A 19,523-nucleotide genomic window follows, 5' to 3' on the forward strand; every position below is an offset into this window, starting at 1 on the left:
TACTGTGGAAGCATTCTGTGTCTGCTACCAAAGGATATTTAATTTCTTACTAAAGGTTATACAGAATATATGGTCCCAGATTAGGTGCTCTCAAGGCATGTAGGGGGCATCATCTACCTTCATTGCACTGTTTTTGCTCCTCTTTTCCCCCCCGACTCCATGAAGGCCTTTCTGTGAATCCTGGGAGGTACATGCTGGGAAGGGTTGGAAGCTGTACAGGCCTGGGGGATAAGTACACAGGCTGGGAACAGAGGGGAGAGGAAACATAAATTGTCTGTCTCTGGCCCTGTAAGGATTCCCCTGGGAAAATAATACTGCCTCAGACTGTATTACCTCTTATGAGTAGTGTTTCTTTTTCCTTCCTCGTAGATCCTGGGGACAGGCATAGCCAGGAAATCATCCCACTGGAGCTGCACTGTCAGAGAGCCTAGAGGCTGTGAGCTGTCAGAGGCCAGAGTTAGCAGAGAGGACCAGGATCTCAGTGTGGATGACCCTGCTCTTCCATTGATATCAGAAGATCAACCAGGTTTGGTGACAGGCCTGCAGTCTATTCTGCATGTGTGAGGTAGGGGGGGAACCCATTCTTCTCAACAGCGAATGTGGGGATCTCCAGAAGGGAATCCATACAGAATTTTCTTCCTCCAGAGCTCCTTTTCCAGATTCCCTGGGTAAGGGTGATCCTGGCCATAGCTAGAGCTCTAGGGAGATCCAGATCCTTCACCTAGCTATATGATGCATGAAAAGTTACTGGCATTTCCTCAGATTACTGTTGGTCTCAGTAAAATTCAGCAGCAATATTTTATGTGTATTCCTACAAATAAGTAATAAAAATTGGGTTTTTTTCTACATATAAATATGGAATGAATTATTTTAATAGTTATAACAAGTTATTGCATTAAGCACACTGCAAAGATGTTTTTAAGCAACCAGCAGTGAGAAGAATATACGCAATATTAGGTTATACACACAGCCATTATTTTAAGCAAAGCCATGGGCAACATAAAAAACACAAGGGAAACGAAACATAAAGACATACAGAATCCTGACAGTTTAGAAGATTAAAGAACTATAAGATTGTTTTTTAAAATTACTTACCTTGAGATGTCATTTTATTAATAAACATTCACTGAAAAAGCAAAGGTAATATTGAAAGCAGATGCTGACTGAACCCACAATGGGATTTAAATGTACAACCTAAACTCACCATTCTTTTCAGCAGCCCTTATTCTGCTGATAATATAACTGTTGGGTTGCTTAGTCTTCCAGTTAATTGTTCCATTTATCCCTTCAGCAGAGCTTAACAAAAAAGCTTTTCAAAATAAAATAAATGCAAACAAAAAAAGAATTAATGTCAGATTAACAGACTCCCACAGATCAAATGCCATTAGCTGGAATCAGATTCTTTTAAAGCCAGCTTTTGTTTTCAACTTTTCTTCAGAGTGTAGAAACAGAAATAAATAAAATAGATGATGCTGGCAGTCACCATTTTTGCATGCTATCTCCAAATAAGGCCAAGTGTACACTTCTGCCAGCCTACCTATGTCAGACTGGGTGTAATGGTATGTGATCTATGATGAACACAGCAATACCAGCAAATGTGTATTGTGCAAATGCAGCTATCCTGAAAAAGTGTACTTTCAGCAGCATAGTTGGTTTCGCTCTGGAGAGGAAGGTTTAGAAAAAACTATACTGGTAAAGGTGCAGATTTGCCAGTACAAACTGCATCCAAACTACACGTGCTTTGCCAGTATAATGTACTGGTATACCTATACCGGTAAAGTGCAATGTAGACAAGGCATAAGAGGTTGAACAACAAGTCACCCTCAGTTCACGCTAATGCTACATTATTAATTGGCTAACAATTTGCAGAAGACAAAGCAATTTAGATTTTCCCCAAAGACTATGTGAATCATTATGGGCCTAAGTGTGCTCCACATCATATCCAGTGTAATAATGTGCCATGTGTAATATATTTGTTTTAAAGTTCTCATAAAACAAATTCAAATACATTGTTCAATAGAGGATTATGTTTATGCAAGTAAGCAAGGAATTTTAAATATAAAGGCTATATTTCAAAGTGTTTACTGTGACAGTTAATATAAATGTGTGTGTGATTTAGAGTTTACCACAATATATTATTATTGGAATGTTTGTTGTTGTTCTAAATGTATGAAATACTTATCTTAAAATCAATGTAAATTCTACCAGCAAGGCCATTTAGTTCAGAATGATAACAAAATCAACGTTTTGTTTACCATTGATTTTTTTTTTAAACAGCCCATTAACTAAAAGGATGTCTTAAAGAAGTTGAAGAATGTCATATGATGGGAAATGGGCAGGTTATAATCAACAACCTTGCATGTATTCAGTTTGGGGGTAAGGACAAGCATTAATCTTCTGAAATGAAGTTAAACTGCCTTTGTCTGATTTTTAAAGATAAAGTTTCTTGCCTGGGACCCAAAGGTGGCAGTAGGGATAGCTGATAATAAATAGGCTAGGACGGCTGAACCACAAACATTAAATGCCCCTTTATTTATTTAAAACAAAATCTCTTCTGGCACATGACTTTTTCTCCCTTCTCTCCAGCAGCTCAATGGAAAGCAGCAGCAGGTTGGATGAGACAAGGGGAGAAGGGAATGGTAGATTCTAGCCACATCAGCGAAGAATCAGAATAAAGTTCAGGATGGGAGGGGCAGGTGGGCCACACTAGGATAAAAATATGCTAACATTCAAATTCTACTTGTGCTGGCTACACTAAAGTTTTAAAATATCTTAGCTAATACATCCTAATAGTGAAAAGGGAAAGGAAGCTGGTCAGATCTTCCACGCAGGCATAAAAACCAGTCACAGATTAGCCACTGGGCCAACAGGTCCCATGCTCAAGGGCCTCAGCCAACTGGGCAGCCCCTGGAAAAATGCGACAGAGTCCTGTGGCACCTTATAGACAAACAGAAGTATTGGAGCATAAGCTTTCGTGGATGAATACCCACTTTGTCAGATGCAAGGAAAAATGGGCACCCCGACGCCCCGACCCACTCCGCTTGGTGCTCCTGCCGAGGAGCGGGGTCAGGGCGCAGGAGCTAGCTGTGCTCCATCCACCCGGTGCTCCTGCCGGGGTATGAATTTGGGGCACGGGGGCTTTCCCCACTCTGTCCGCCCACGTGTTGCTCCTGTCAGAGAGGGGGGTTAGGTTGTCATGAAAAAAGCGCCGGGCAGGCAGGGCAGGACAAGCCCCCGTGCCCTGACTCCACTTCCCCGGCAGGAGTGCCAGGGAGGAATGCAACTGCAGGCAGAAGGGGTGAGGAGGGGCCCCCACTTGCTCTGGCCCAGGGCCCCACAAACAGCTAATCTCCCACTGATAAAAAACACTAACTGGCTCCTGCCCACCACATACTCTAGAATCCCTGACATAGTCAGAGGTGGGGAGAAGGGAGGGCATGGCCAGGGCAGACTGTGTGCCAACAATCCCCAGATGGTCATGGCCCCCTGGCACTATCACCAGCTGATCTATATTACAAACAGCCCTTAGACTAGAAACAAGCAAAGATGGTAATGGGTTTAAAGGACTAAATAAAAACCACAGTAAAGTCAACAGAAGCAATCAATGTCTGAAATTTCTGCATAATTAGTGTATTTTTTAAAATTGTTGTTATTCTCTTCTTGACACACTTTGACTTACAGTACTCCACTAACTCTCACTCTCCTTATTTAATTATAAGGAAACTGGATGTCTCCAAGGACTTTGAAATAAGATAAACACATTTCACATCTACGCCATTTGTTCAAATCCAGCCAAGATGGTGATGACCAAAAGTTGACAGAACTGGAAAGCTGTGCAGTGGCCAATAAGTAGTTTCACTAGTTGCAGTTTCTTGTGTGTGGATATTCAATTCACAGAATCACCATTACACATTTGATAAGTCTCAGTAAAGAAGCCAATGGCTAAATGAACATGGAACACATTATTTCAAATACAGTACCTCCAGACCTTTCCTGAGCATTTAATTTTATTATTAACATAAATCATACCACCTTAAAATTGTTAAAACCTCAAATGGGGCATGGTATATATACTATCCAACCTCACTGGTACTTCAAATACCTCACTTGATATTATATAAAAATATTATAATTACATGCATTTCAGAACAATTTATATTTACATTCTGCATATCTATATTGTGTCCATGGTAACTCTGCAGGGTTGTGGAGTCAAACAGGAAATGGTTAAGTGGCTGAAGAGTAGATGCAGCTGGACCTCATGCACCTACCTGGCACAGCTGTTATTTATAAACAAAGGAAAACATAAGACATGGCCAGATTAGAAGGAAAGAACTAAATGCTGTGTTTTTAAGATAGCTATTATACTCAAAGAAGAGGATGTTATTTTTGGGAGTTGGTTTATGTCTTACAAAGGTAAGGCTGTTTATTTGGACTTTGATTATACCCTGGAAGAGAGAGAATTTAAGAGTTTATTTATTTTATAATTTTTTATTACCAGAAAGGGAATGCCTAGCCCATGATAAAAGCAAATAAGAATGTCTGAAGTTTAATTACAACATACTAATAGCTTTTAAATGTTCACTGTCAGCTTGAAGTCTACCTAATTTTTTAAAAAAGTTAGCCACTTTCAGGTACTACATCTGGCCTATCTCCTCTATCATGATGTGTGATTTTTATGCTCACATTTTACTACTTCTGTAAATGTGTATTTTCTCTTCCCTGGTGCGATGTGAAAAAACCACACACAAGCACAAGTAACTGGCTACAATGCAGTAAATATTTTCAACTGTACAAATAAAGAAATGGAAAACTTATAATAACCTTAAATTATCTTTTGCTTCAGGGGCTCCCAGGTAAAACTGAGGTTGCTAAAAGGAGATTTTCTCCAATCCTAGTCACTCCCCCCTTTATCTAATGCTTTACGAGAAACCATTCAACCGGCTTAAGGGGCATGGGGTGGGGGAAGAATATCTGTTACTGGCTCTTTAGTTTCTACACCTGCTTCTCAAATATTAATATTTCTTTCTGTACTACAAAGGTTAGTTTTTTATTATGAGAATGAATTAAAATAGCAACTTTGTAAAGTTATCTAAACTGGGAGGAAAAGATGAAATCTACAGGATAAAAAAACAAATTCAAGAAAATGTAACTAAGGAGTCTTAGAGATCTATACCAAGATTTCTAATGTCCAGACTCTACACTTCCTTCAAGTATCTGAGGGGAAAGAGTTGTATAACTATATATGATGACACTTTTCAGTTTGATTAGAAACTATAAATCCACCTTTCAAGTATCCAAAATAGTCTGTAATTTTTTCCTTCTAAATTATGCCACCATACAAACAAACTGTATTCCATAATTGAGGTCAAACCAATCACATGACCATCGTAAAGACTCACCCTTCTGTGTCTACTTATCTCATTAATATACAAGCCTTATTTCTTTTTTATGATGATGAGTTGTGTCAGCAGGAAGGACAATATGGATTAAGGCATGAGCACTAGTTCCTTAGGGCTGCTCCTCCTTAAGTTATGCAAGTAAGAATCTGAACTTCTACTTAAACAAATACATTTCTAGCCCTCATGGTGCAAGGAAAACACTGAAAAAAGAAAACAAAGTAATTGATGCAGTGATGTCTGAATCTACAGATGGACAGAAAGAGTAGCTCAGAGGAAATGAACTACTCCATTCTTTTCAGTGGGTGTTATTGCCAAGACCCAGTCCACTGCTTGGGTGGTCCTGCAAACATTATTCTAGTGATCATTCTGTGGCAGGTAGAGACAAGTGCAGTGGATGTAGCCCAGTTTCATAAGCAGATATGCCCCCAGCTTCTGGAGTAAGTACTGGGGGTCTAATGTATCAGAGGGGTAGCCGTGTTAGTCTGGATCTGTAAAAGCAGCAAAGAATCTGTGGCACCTTACAGACTAACAGACGTTTTGGAGCATGAGCTGAAGAAGTGGGCATTCACCCACGAAAGCTCATGCTCCAAAACGTCTGTTAGTCTATAAGGTGCCACAGGATTCTTTGCTGCTTTTGGGGGTCTAATGTTTCTGCTGCTGCCTCTGCAAAGGGGGAGGAGAACCTTCCTGCTGTTCTTGAAGCACTCATATTATCCCTGCCTCTACTAGAGGGGAGGAAGCCCCCGCACTACTACTCCAAATAGAGGGGGTGGAGGGATGGCAGGGCTGTGGAGTGGGGACAAGAGAACAGCCACAAGGGGATGTGTGCCTACAGCTCCATATTCCCTTAATCTGACTCTCAAGGCAATATGACTGACTTATAAAAATTTTCAGAGAGAAATCAAGTATGAGGTTTAATCTTGGGATAATGTAGAGGTCTTTATCTCAGACTCTAGTAAACTCTTTTCCCCATGTCTGAAATCATGACTTGAAATGAACTCTAGTTTTAACAGCAATTATTGAACTAGCAGTTCTTTGAAATAATAAACATTTTTAAATCATGTTCTACCACAATATCAGGAATGTCAAGTCTTATCTTCCCTGGCTTTGCTGGAGAACTTCCAAGGGCAGGGGAAGAGGTCACAGATGGTCATCATTAACTATCATATCTCAAATGAAGAAATCAAGGATTCTGAATCTTAAAGTTCATTAGACAGCAGAATTAAATGTCAACAAAAAAATCTCCTCAAAACAGTAACAAAAAATCCCATACCCTTTTGTTTTTTAGTCTCACAAATGATATAACTTCTAGTCAACATATTTTTTTCCAGAGTTAATAAAACCTTTATTTCTGAAATAAACTTTTTTAAACCTTTGTTATTTATACATCATGAAGCAAAAAGGAAAAGAGCCTGGACTTGTGCTATTGCAGATCAAGTGCTACAACTACAGGCAAGAGTAAGATCTTAATTAGCCAAACTTGCAGAAGACACTTCAGGCAGTGCCCTTAATCAACATGCAGACCATCTACCAGTATCAGTAGATGTTGCATGCACAGGTTAAAAACAATTTAAAAATCAATGCTTCCGTGTATTAGGGGATGTTGAATTGCTTCCAAAACTCTGATTGATGTGCAAGTAAGAATTCAGAATTAAGTGAATATCTTCAAATATATAACCCTGACTGAGATAAGCCCTGGTTATCTGAGGACAAAACCTCTGTGACATGCTACCAGAGTTGAGATCAGCAAAGAGTCCTACGGTAAAGTCTCATTGATAACTTAGGGTCTTCTGTTTTGAACTCACTCCCCATTCCATAGAGTAGTGGTCACCAGAGGTTCAGGAAAGTTCCTTTAAGCTATTAACGGGGGAGAGGTACGGGATGATTACCTTATGAGCAGTTCTGTATTTTATGTGTGAACTCAGAGCATAGGATGACATCTACAGCTATATTTTATAATAGGAGTGGCCAAACTAACTGACCCTCTGAGCCACATACAATAATCTTCAGAAGTTTGAGATCTGGGTGCTGAAGCTCCAAGGCCTGGCAGGTGCTGCCCATGGGGTTGAAGCCCCACGTACCCCCTACCTGCAGGGTAGAAACCCCTGAGCTCCCCCTGCCCCAGTCTGGAAGTTGGAGAATGGGGGGCAATGGGAGAGCTCCACAAGCCGCACTTTCACTGTAAAAGAGCTGTATGTGGCTCATGAGCCAGTTTGGCCACCCCTTTTTATAAAGTTGAAGAAACAAGTAAATGAAGCTAATACTGCAATAAATACAATATTACAGAAATTTGATATAATGTAAATAAATGTCAACTGCATGCTAAGATACAGCTCTTATTATGATGCAGTCTTTTAAACCACACCTAGTTATCCACAACTGTATCCTACACAGGGGCGGCTCTAGGTATTTTGCTGCCCCAAGCATGGCAGGCAGGCTGCCTTCGGTGGCTTGCCTGTGGGAGGTCCCCAGTCCTACAGACTCGGCGGCACGCCTGCGGGAGGTTCGCCGAAGCCGCAGGACCAGCGGACCCTCCGCAGGCATGTGTCGAAGGCAACCTGCCTGCCGCCCTTGTGGTGACCAACGGAGCCCCCCAAGGCTTGCTGCACCAGGCACGCGCTTGGCGTGCTGGTGCCTGGAGCCGCCCCGATCCTATACCTTGGTCACATGGGTTACATAGAACATTAGGGTTAGAAGGGACCTCAGGAGGTCATCTAGTCCAACCCCCTCAAAGCAGGACCAATCCCCAGACAGATTTTTGCTCCAGATTCCTAAATGGCCCCCTCAAGGATTGAACTCACAACCCTTGGGTTTAGCAGGCCAATGCTCAAAACACTAAGACACTGTCAGACCCTTTGAAAAAAAGTAAGGCTCTAAAGCCTCGAATGGGTTAGTTTTTCCACATTCCCATTCCAGAAACTCATAAAAACCTTTAAAAGTACTAGATTTAAAAACAAATGCTAATCCATTATTTTAATTGTGTGATTTATCCCTTCTGAAGTTACCCTTCATTGACTACACCACTTATCCTGCACACTGAGCCCATTCATCTGTAATGTAGATGTAAATAACCTGAGGTCTCTCACAGTGAGCACCAGAAATGAGCAACTAATCTTCCAAAAACCATTAACTTTTTTTTTTCACTTTCTGTATCTATCCAGTTAAAACTGCTGAAAATTTATGGCTGCAGAGATGGGCCTAGCTCCTCCTTTTACTGATAATCTAATCCTAGCATTGAGGTGGGGTTGGGGAGGGTGGCAATGGAAAGCATGCTTCTGCTCTCTCAAGAGGGGAGCTGTTTCACATATCTATGCTTGCTAGATAGAACTGGTATGATCCCTACCTTGCATTACATTGGTGGATTAACCACAAACATATGAATTAAAACACTTGTTAGACTCCACCCCAAAAAATTTCACATTACTTCCATTTTTTAGATATTTTAATACAGGTGGTGACCTTACTTATCATATTTAAGGTAAGTGATCCCAAATGCCACTGCTTAGTAGTTTGCGAGGATTAAATGGAAATGAACTTTTTATCACAACAAAGTGACAGAGAAACTATGTGATAAAACCACCCTACCGAATATCTATATACTCTTTTTCACTGCAAAATCCTGGTACCCTAATGATGAAGTTTGTGGGAGTGGCTGCACTCCTTTTGGTAGGGTGGCCTGACACTTTCCTTTATAAGAAATGTCCCTGCTTGAAGAGAGAACGCTTTTTGTGGCAGGACTCTGAAAATAGTATCATCATATGATAAAGACTGTCATAAACATATGCAGAAGGGAGCAGAGTAAAAGTTTCCTATACAATCTTAATTCTGGCACTCTAACTTCTGAGAGGTTGACGCTGCTGTTACTATAATATTCTTAAGTCTTTCTGGTATGTAATTATTTGCACAACGTGAGAAACATGCATGTTGCTTCAGACTGAGCTAGGAGAAGTGTCTGCAAATCCTGTGAGGTCATGAGAGGTGACGGGAAAACAGAATCTTTGTAGCCTTCCGTAAAGCCAGATATATGCTCGCTACCTGAATTGAGTAGAGGGATCTCTTTTAAATGACTGTGCCATCCGATTCTCTTCATGCATCACATCTCTTGTTCTTGACTGATTACCTACAGCCTGTTAATCTATAGAGCCATGCATACCATATTCATTATTGTGGCATAAGGGGTACCTTGCTCCCATGTACGTCATATGTAAAGTTAGGACTATTCCTAAAATGGGCATGTTTCTCCGGGTGTAGCTAAGCAGTGGTTGGGATGGGGAGGGGAGGGGCTAATCAGCGATATATTATATGGAAAGTGGCCATCACATCACGTCTAGTATTCCGGTAGATTTTTAGAGCGTCAGGCTGCTGTTTTACAGCGTCAGCACAAGCCTAGGGGAGGGAACAGTTGGGGCAGTATCAATCCTACAGAGGCTGACTGGGCGATGCACTGACACGGGGCTCTGAGACTGGCTTTGCTGCAGAGACTCCTGCTTTCCGTAATGAGCTGATGATCGCAGTGGCTAGGGCCACGGGATGCTGCTGGGGACCGAAAGGGGCGCGGGAGGAAGGGGGCGGGGAGTGATAAGGCTCCCATCGCTGCGGCTGCTGGAGGGCAAGGCAGGGTTAGAGGGGCCGAAGCTGCTGGCGGGGAGGGGACTATGGGGGCCGCTACTAGAAGGGAAGGTGGGAGGTTTAAAAGAGGAGCTGCTGCTGCTGGGGGTGGTGACTGGGGGTCCGCAGGGAACACAGCGGGCTCGAGGGGCCCGCAGCCGGGGGTTGAGGGGTGGCCGGCGAGGCAGGACGGGCTCTGGGGCGGCCAGCAAAGGGCTCAGGGGGGTACAACGGGGCCGCGCCTGTTCGCTGCAGTGAAGGAGCCGCTGCGACCAACCTGTCAGCAGGAGGGTGGTGAGGGCACCCCCGCTCCGCCTGCTCTGCGGCCGGGGCCCCGGCGTACAGCGCTGCATGGCTCCTCGCTCCTCCAGCCGCCGCCGCTGCTGCATCCTCCGCCCGCCCGCTCGCTCCGTGCCGCCGCCTGACACCAGCCAGCGGCACCCCCCACCCCTAGTGACGGTCTCCAAGCAGCGCCGGGCGGTCGCCACCGCGGGGCATGCTGGGAGGAGCCGGGCCCCCCTCGGGCTGGGAACGAGCCTATGCGCGCCCCTGAGCCGCGGGGGCGCGCGCAGGCTGAGCTCGCGATGTGTGTGGGGAGGCCTCTCGGGATTGGGGGAGGGGCAGAAACCTCCCTCAGAGGAGCCTGGGGACGAGCACCCCCCCTTCGAGTCACTAGGTCAGGAGCGCCCCCGGCCACGCAGGCTCTGGCCTATACTTAACCCTGAGGTGGAGCCTGAGCTTACTCCTTCCAATCACTGCTGCACTGGTGCAGAGTGAGCAGGGTTTGCCTTGACCTGCAGCCCCTCCACGCCACTGCAGCAGGGAGCAGATGGATTTGGGAACCCAGCTGGGGTCATCTTAGGGTTGCCAGGTGTCTGGTTTTCCGGTCGAAAAGGGACCCTGGAGGCTCTGGTCAGCACTGCCGATCTGGCCATTGAAAGTCCTATCAGCGATACAGGCAGGCTCCATACCTGGCTCCACATGGCTCCTGGGAAGCTGCTAGTTTCTTCTTCTGGCTCCTAGGTGGAGGGACAGCTACTAAACCTTCTTTCTGCAACCCTTCTTGCCCCAAGAGCCTGCACCGAACAACTATCTTCCCAAAATGAAAGCCGCTTACTGGGCACCTCCTCTGCTGTTTGTTCTTCCCCACACACCATCCGCTGTGACTGGCTACCTTCCTCCTAGCTTGAAAACAGCTCCTGGCTGCATGCATCTAGGGATGCTGGGCCACCCTCTGGCTCTGGGCTCCCTTCCTGCTCACCACCCTTGCTCCTGCTTTCCTCCTCCTGCCTTGTTGAACTCTGGGCTCTGAAGTGTCCATGGTGCTCTTCAGAGTGGAGGTGGGTCACCCCCAAGTATCGCGTCCAGCTCTTTGTAGAAACGGCAGGTCGTGGGGGCAGCACCAGTGCGGCAGTTTTCCTCCCGCGCTTTGTGGTAGGCATTCCACAGCTCCTTCACTTTAACCCTGCACTGCATCCTGGTTATGGCCCCTTTCCTTCATGGCCCTTGATATCTGCCCGTAGATATCATAATTCCTACGGCTGGAGAGCAGCTGGGACTGGACAGCTTCCTCCCCCCAAACACTGATGAGGTCCAGCACCTCACCATTGCTCCATACTGGGGATTGCCTAGCACGTGGAGGCATGGTCACCTGGAAAGATGCATTAAGAGCACTCCACACCTTGCTGACCAAACAGGAAGGGGAATTTCAAAATTCCTAGAGAATTTAAAGGGTGGGTATGATGGTTGGTCACCTGAGGGCAGGGCAGTAGAGTTCAAAGTCATGACCAGAGTGGCTAGAACAGGCATTGTGGGACACTTCATGGAGGCCGATCAGAGCACATTAATAGGCCAGGGGATCCACACTGTCACTGGCACTCCAGCTGGGGTGTAGCAAGCTTTTTGCTTCTTGTGGAGATGAATTACCAGGGGCACTCTAACTGCAGAGTCCAGGCACTCTATGTGCCTTCCCAGTGTGGACGCCTCAGGAGTTAGGGCGCCCGGGGCTGATTTAATGCATTCTAACTTGCAAGTGTAGTCAAGGCCATAGTCTTGGTTCAGTTACTCCCCTTCCCCTTCCTGAAAGTTGCCAGGGCCGGATTTAGGGGCAGGCCACCGCCTAGGATGCTGGATTGAGGTGGGCATGCTAGGCGCAGGGTGCTGTTTTTGTTGTTAGTGAGAAATGGGAATATAGAATGTTTTGAAGTAACATGTTTCAGGAATTCCATATGTGGATTACTTTTTCACTAACCACGTAGAATGTTTTGTAGAATCTTATGGAACCTTCCACTCTTTCGGAGAACAACATTTTCCTTGAATCTCATAGAATGTTGTCAGCCATGCCCTTGTGGGTATACAAGGGGCAGGGTGTCGCCAGTCAGTCAGTGAGATGTAAGAATGAACTGAACTGAAGTGAGAGCCCAGCTGCAATATTGCGAACCTTGTTTTATTGTGTAATTGTGAAAGTGTACTTGTGTTTTAAAACTTGAAGAATGTAAGTAGCGACTAACAAAAGACATATTTAATGAGACGCCAGAGATATCTATCGAATCCTTATCTATGCAACAGTATAAAAAAAAAGTTGTTACTTCTTTTGCTATGCTTAACACATAATGTTTAATGACTTTCTAAGGGTACGTCCACACTACCCACAGGATCTATCAGGGATCGATTTATCACGTCTCTTCTAGACACGATAAATCAATCCCCGAATGCTCTGCCGTAGACTCTGGAACTCCACCAGGGCGAGAGGCGGAAGCGGAGTCGACGGGGGAGCCATGGCCATCGATCCTGCGCCATGAGGACGGAAGGTAAGTCGATCTAAGATAGTCAACTTCAGCTACTCTATTCTTGTTGCTGAAGTTGCGTATCTTAGATCGAGCCCCACCCGCAATGTAGACCAGGCCTAAGACTGCAGAACATAAATTTTCCTCTCCCTAATACTGTCTGTTTTCACCTATAGAAAATAAAAGATGCCCTCAAGAAGCCTTCAGGAGGTCAGTACAGGAAGCAAAAAGCTCAATTGCAATATAGTTTGCAGCAGGGTGTAAGGGGACTATTGTCCCCTTACTAAAACTCAGTGGGGGTGTTTTGGTTGGCTAGCTCTCAGTACCAAAAGAAAGGGGAAGGTTCAACGGGAAATCAGAACCCTGAGACTCTGGGCTGGTCTACACTATGGGGGCGGGTATCGATCTAAGATACTCAACTTCAGCTATATGAATAGTGTAACTGAAGTCAAAGTATCTTAGATCGATTTACCTCGGGTCCTCACAGCATGGGATCAACATCCGTGGCTTCCCATGTCGACTCCACTACTGCCGCTCGCTCCGGTGGAGTTCCGGAGTCAACAGGAGTGCGTTCGGGGATCAATATATTGCGTCTAGATGAGACGCGATATATGATCCCCGAAAAATCGATCGCTATGCCAGTCCCCTGACAGTCCCCAGGGGCAATGGGGAGAGGCCAGTGCTCCAGGTCAGCCTGATTGATAGAATGGGCAGGCTAATCAAGGAGTCAGGAGGCCAGGGGGGTCCTGTCCTCCATGTGAGCTGGAATTGCCTAGGTCAGACTGAGTGGGGCTGAGCTAAGGAGAGAGCAAGGGCCCAAGCTAAGCTGCTGGGAGCAGAGCTGCAGCCCCAAAGCCAGAGCACAGCCCAGAGAGAGCAGGCCTGCCCTGGGAGCAGAGCTACAGCAACCAGAGCCAGAGGGGCCAAAAAAGCAGCCCAGGAAGCAGGTCAGAGCTGGGAGCAGAGTCACAGAAGCAGCCTGCAGAGCAGACCTGTCCTAGAAGCAGAGCTGTAGCAACCAGAGCCAGAGGGGACAGAGCAGCAGCCCAGGGATCTGGAGGCAGAGCAGCAGTAGCAACCGTGCTGAGGCAGAGTGGAGCAGTCCAGAGCCGGGTATGATGAGCATCTGGGAAGAACGAGGGGGACCCTGGGCAGTAGGCCCAGCACAGGGAGACGCCTCAGCCAAGAGGCTCTGCAGGCCAACTTGGAGAGGGATCGTAACCCCGACAGAGTGAGAGTAATGTGGGAAGAAGGGTCCTGCCACCCAGAGCTTGAGAGCGTGTGGCCACCACCAGAGCAAGTGTCCGACCCACAGCATCCCTGTAGCAGTCAGGGCCTGAGAAGGAGGCCTGGAATCTACAAGAAACAGACTGTGAACTGCTCTGACATTCCAGAAACACTGTTTGTGATGTTCTCTGCCACAGAGCGGGGTGATGTTTCCTTCAACCTTTCCCATTTTTCCTTATTCTTTTTTAAACGAATTTTTAATTAAATAAACTATATTACTTTAAATTGTATGTAATGATTAATGGGTCAGGAAAGCATCCAGTGCAGAGAGAGTACCCCAGAGTGGGGACACACTAGTCCCTGACCTAGATGACCACAGCAAGGTTGGGGGTCAAGCCCCCCAGGAATCCTGGGCCCAGCCTTGTTGGGGTTACAAGGACTCTGCCAGACGGAAGAGTGCAAGGGGAGTCCTAAAGAGCAAGGAGGCCTCTGGATAAAGGAAGTGGGAGCGAGGACTGAGATTCTTCCGCTAGCCCATTTCACCGGGGTAGTGCAGAAGCCAGGAAAGTTCCCCACAATAGTGGGACCATTCCACCACTTACACTTACATTCCAGAGATGCTGGTTGTGATGTCCCTTTGCCACAGAGCAGGGTTGTGTGTTTTCCTTTAATCTTTCCCATTTTTTCCTTATTTTTTTAAATTGATTGCTGTTGAATTAATTGTATTTGCTTTGAACTGAATATAATGGTTAATGGGTCAAGGAAGCATTTAGTGCAGAGAGAGAATTCCAGAGTGGGGACCCCTAGCCCCTGCCTTAAGTGACCACAGCAAGGTTGGAGGTCGAGCCTCCCAGGAATCCTGGCCTCAGCCTTGTTGGGGTTATGAGGACTCTGCCACACAGGAGGGTGGAAGGGGAACCCTTGAGGTCAGGCAGGCCTCTGGGTAGAAGAAGAGAGAACAAGGACTCAGATCCTTTCACTAGCCCATTTCACCGGGGTAGTGTATAAGCCAGGAAAGTTCCCCACCATAGCGGGACTATTCCTCCGCATACAAAGAGACAAATTTGATGGGAAAATATCTGAAACAGAACAACATAGACCTGGCTTTTGGCAGTAGCAATTGTCCCAGTGCTGAAGAAATTGAGGAGGGAAGCATAAAAATGGTGGAAGTCCTATTACTAAGGAATTAACAGATTTATCTGATGATAAGGAATGGAAATGTGAGAAAAGTGATGAAGAATCGTCTAGTTTTCCTGGTGATGTAAAGGAGAGTGATGATAACATATTTACACCTGCCTCTGGAAATTTCCATTACATGCGTCTGACGAAGTGGGTATTCACCCATGAAAGCTCATGCTCCAATACATCTGTTAATCTTTAAGGTGCCACAGGACTTATTGTTGCTTGATAAAGAAGAATGTAGCTCACATGAAAAGGAGAGTAATGACAAAGAAAAATCCGGTTTACATGAAAAGGAGAGAAAGATAAAGAAGAATCAGCCTTGCATGATGACAGAAACTGCAGTGAGAAAAACTGTACACTACAAATCAATACATCAGATCCTGCTTTATGTCCAGCCATCCTAAACTCTGCCATTATTGATTGTACAATTTTGAATGGGCCAGGCAAAAACTGAGGATATAACGTTTCCAGTAAATGAGCAGAAGTGACACTTCTAAAAGTCACATTGTGAAAAGGTGCTCGAGAATGGTGAGAAACTGAATCAGCATTGGCTAGCTTACTCGAAATCAACTGACAAAGTGTTCTGTTTTTGTTGCAAATTATGTGACAAAAATGCCAAATTGTTGCTTGCACTTTCAGGGTACAATTACTAGCATAATTTAGCTGATGCTCTGAAGCAACATTTAGCTGATGCTCTGAAGCAAAGGTCACCCAGCTATTACTGTCTACTCCAAATGGATGGAGGTGGAGTCCAGGATCAAGCTGAATAAAGGAATATGTGCAGAAAACCAGCACGTTATAAATGTAGACACTCAGCATTGGAGGAACATGCTTGAGCATCTGATCTCTTTCTGGAGCTTGTCAGATAAGTTGTTCATTGATATAACAGTAATTTGCTTTGTTTGGTAGAGCTCCTTGTAAAATATGACAATGTCCTGCATTATTATCCCCAAAATTAGACTTTAGGCACTCCGCAATGGCCTGTCTACCCCAATAATTCAATCTATTAATTTATATAATTTGGTAGGTAAAAGGGACTGCCCTGTCCTAGAGGGTTTGGTTTCTGACCTTTTGGAGGACTCCCAGAACAGACTCGCTCTGTTGACCCTTGGAAGAACACAGGTACAGCCTTCCACTCAAAGGACTGCCACTCAGGCATTATTCTTTGAAAACAAAAATATTCTTTATTTAACACAGTATTTCCTAATGAATCTAAAACATAATAATATTATTAAAACACAGCAAATCTAAAACACATAAAACCACACATTTTCTTAAAGGCATAAAATTGTATTAGCACAGATGCACATTAAAGTACCGTACCCAAAATTGCAACATCCTACAATTGGAAAATAGCTTTAAGTGGTTACATTGTATATGCGTTGGCCAGTCACACATAGGATGCTGACAGCAAGTTTTTAAACGTTAAAGACTATACATATAACAACGAAACATACATACACAATCATCCAGCTTTATTATCTCAGACACATCCATTCATTCAGTTTATTATTGAAATCACCATGCTTACTTCTCCTGTAGTTTTCTCTCCCTCTGAAAAAGTTCCTTCTGATCTGTCTGGTTTGCTGCCTGCCAATGAGTCTGTTCTTTCTTTTTTAGTGATTTTGCTCTTTCACATTGGTACCTTTTCATTTGCTTGCAGATTCCAACAAATTCTCGCCGACACAGACACAAGCTGACTAAAGCCTGTTAGCTCTCTATCTTATACACAGCTTTTGGCCTATTCTGATTGGCTGATAATTATATGTATTGGAGAAATAATTAATCAGCTTCAAGGTCTTTACCTGTCAATCAAAGCTGGGGCCTGAGAAGCTGGACTTGATTGAAGACCTGTATCTTGCCTGCCTGCCCACACCCTTCAGCTGTCCTGCCAGCTGCTATTCTTCACTGCTTCCCACTGGCTGACTTCTCACCACTTTCACCAGCCACTCCCTTGCCACTTTCACTGGCTGCTCCTGCTGGTCACCTTCTGCTGCCACCTGCCTCTCTGCTGTAATCTCTGTAGGTCAGTCCCTTTGTGATTGTCACCTGTTAGTGATTTTTAGCTCTCAGCAGGCTGGGCAGAAACATGTCCCACTAGAAGTGATTTCAGCACTTAAAATAACAAAAGGCTCCTAATGACACCTATTTAGCTCTATCTTTGAACAGTGGGAAGGAACAGGTTAAACCAGATCGGAGACTTTCAGGGACGGTCCATACCTCCTGGCTGAGACACCTATCCTCACCCCTCTCTGCTTTCACAGGGGTCTGGCATTTGAGCCCCTGGCTTAACAAAGTTCTTTCAGCTGAGGGTGACCTCATTTGAGACAGGTTAAGCACAGTTCTGCTCCCCTTTACTTAGTAAAGACAACAACTTTGGTAACAACATTTCACTACCCCTGTATTCAGTTCAAAGAGTGATTTGTTACCCAACACCAGCCAAAGTTGATCACCTGGAGCTACACAGCTCCTGTCTGCTAGATACCTATGCACAGTAGATGTGTTCATGTAAATACAGTTTGCTTTTAAAGTCTCTCCCACTCCCCAACTAGCTGTCGGGAGAGTTCATTCAGACCCTGTTTACATCTTAAGTTTAATTTTGATCTCCTCTTGCTTCAGCTAGCACTGGCAGCACAGCACTCTTAGTGCTGTATTTCTTACGCAGAACAGAGTGGCTAAAAAATCTCTTGTATCAATGTGAGTACCTATGTCAAGTAGTTCGCAAGGAAGCTATGGACCATTACTGCAGCAAAACAATTCAAAACAAATTGATTGACCTCATGGCAAGGAAGGTGCTTGATAACATATTGATGCGGCTTGGCAAAGTGAAGTACTAGGCCGCAGTATTGCTGCACTCCCAACATTCATCACAGTAAAAAGATGTCATTTACAGTAAGATTTGCTGATGACAAGGATGGCTGTATCCAAGTAAAAGAACAGTTTGTTTCCAATCTGTGAATGACTCTACTGGAAACGGCCTAACAGAACTGTTAATGAACGTTTTGAATGAGAATAAAACAGCTTCAAGACTGCCACAGCCAAGGCAAAAACAACAGCATGAACGTGAAGGGAAGAAACAGTAGTGTCCAGGAAAGGATCTTTGTGCTGAATCCAAGAGCTTTCTTCATGTCTTTTGACTGCCATTCCCTCAATCTGGTTATGTTAGATGCCGTGTCATCTTTAGACTCAGTACAGATGCTTCCTGGGTTATGCAAACCTGACTTATGCAAATCTGCACTTACAGAAAAAGTTTCATAAGCTAGAAATAGAAGGGGTTTTTTTGATTTTGGTTTTGTTTTTTTAAGGTTTTTTTTTTGCATAATGGTCGTGTATATGTTTCCGACTTACGCAAAATTCAAGTTATGCAAGGCGTTCCAGAGGAGAACGCTTGCATAAGTCGGGGATCGTCTATATCTCTCTTCAGAGTACTGCAAAAGATATGCATCCTGTTTTCAGTATCAACTATCAGGTGGAAGATCCACGCAGACAGTGTTACAAATCTGACCAGGAAGCCGCTAAGTGACAGCATAAGGCCAGTGAGATACCAAACAACTGAGGCTTATGATGCCTGATGGAACAGGCACAGCTGAATAAAGCCAATGCCAGAAGAAAGCTCTTGGATTCAGCACAAAGATCCTTTCCTGGACACTACTGTTTCTTCCCTTCACGTTCATGCTGTTGTTTTTGCCTTGGCTGTGGCAGTCCTGAAGCTTTGTTTTATTTTCATTCAAAACATTCATTAACAGTTCTGTTAGGCCGTTTCCAGCAGAGTCATTCACAGATTGGAAACAAACAAACTGTTCTTTTACTTGGATACAGCCATCCTTGTCATATGATTTTATAAAAATATGCTGATGAGTTAATATAATGTAACTCGAATATGCTTCATGCAAAAGATCTCATGTAAGGTATCATTACAAAGCTTATAATCTACTGTGTGTGGTCATCCTATTTGTATAAATGTATCCCTCTTGTATCTGAAACTAGAAATATGAAATATAGCTCTCGGGGCCTATTGTAATTATGCAAAGTGTGGGCCATTAATGGTGGTTTGGAATCTTGATGGCTCCCATCAACCAAGACAATTGACTGTGGATGGCTCTGTTTGCAGGCAAGCCTTCCTGTGAGTCAGGCTGAGAGGAATGAAGGCTGGAGGTCTTACAGTGACATGTGATCATGTCACCTGAACTGGAATCCATCTTTAACCTAGTGCTTTTCCATTGACAAATGGCTGAGGGGAACCCAGAGGGACAAAGGATTCCCGCCTTATGCAAAAGATATATAAATGGGTGGAACAGAACAAAGTGGAGGGCCATCA

General features: G+C 44.5%; 2 protein-coding genes across 13 annotated transcripts in view; one reads left to right on the forward strand and one right to left on the reverse strand.

The window, feature by feature from the left end:
* Positions 1-10,436, reverse strand: part of SGCE (sarcoglycan epsilon) — a 71,169-nt gene extending 60,733 nt beyond the window's left edge. For 2 of the 11 annotated variants that reach the window (XM_050941725.1, XM_050941728.1), the window contains exon 1: positions 10,288-10,432. In XM_050941725.1, the coding sequence (XP_050797682.1) occupies positions 10,288-10,399 (112 nt within the window). In that variant the 5' untranslated portion in view covers positions 10,400-10,432. Of the gene's footprint in view, positions 1-1,204; positions 1,310-10,287 lie in introns of those variants that run through there. The other 9 variants (XM_050941731.1, XM_050941729.1, XM_050941723.1 and 6 more) reach the window with 8 other exon arrangements.
* CASD1 (CAS1 domain containing 1) overlaps positions 1-19,523 on the forward strand; it is a 509,685-nt gene that overhangs the window by 132,771 nt on the left and 357,391 nt on the right. The window lies entirely within an intron of this gene.

This window comes from Gopherus flavomarginatus, chromosome 2, assembly GCF_025201925.1.
Source record: "Gopherus flavomarginatus isolate rGopFla2 chromosome 2, rGopFla2.mat.asm, whole genome shotgun sequence".
In the NCBI taxonomy this organism is placed as follows: Eukaryota; Metazoa; Chordata; order Testudines; family Testudinidae; genus Gopherus; species Gopherus flavomarginatus.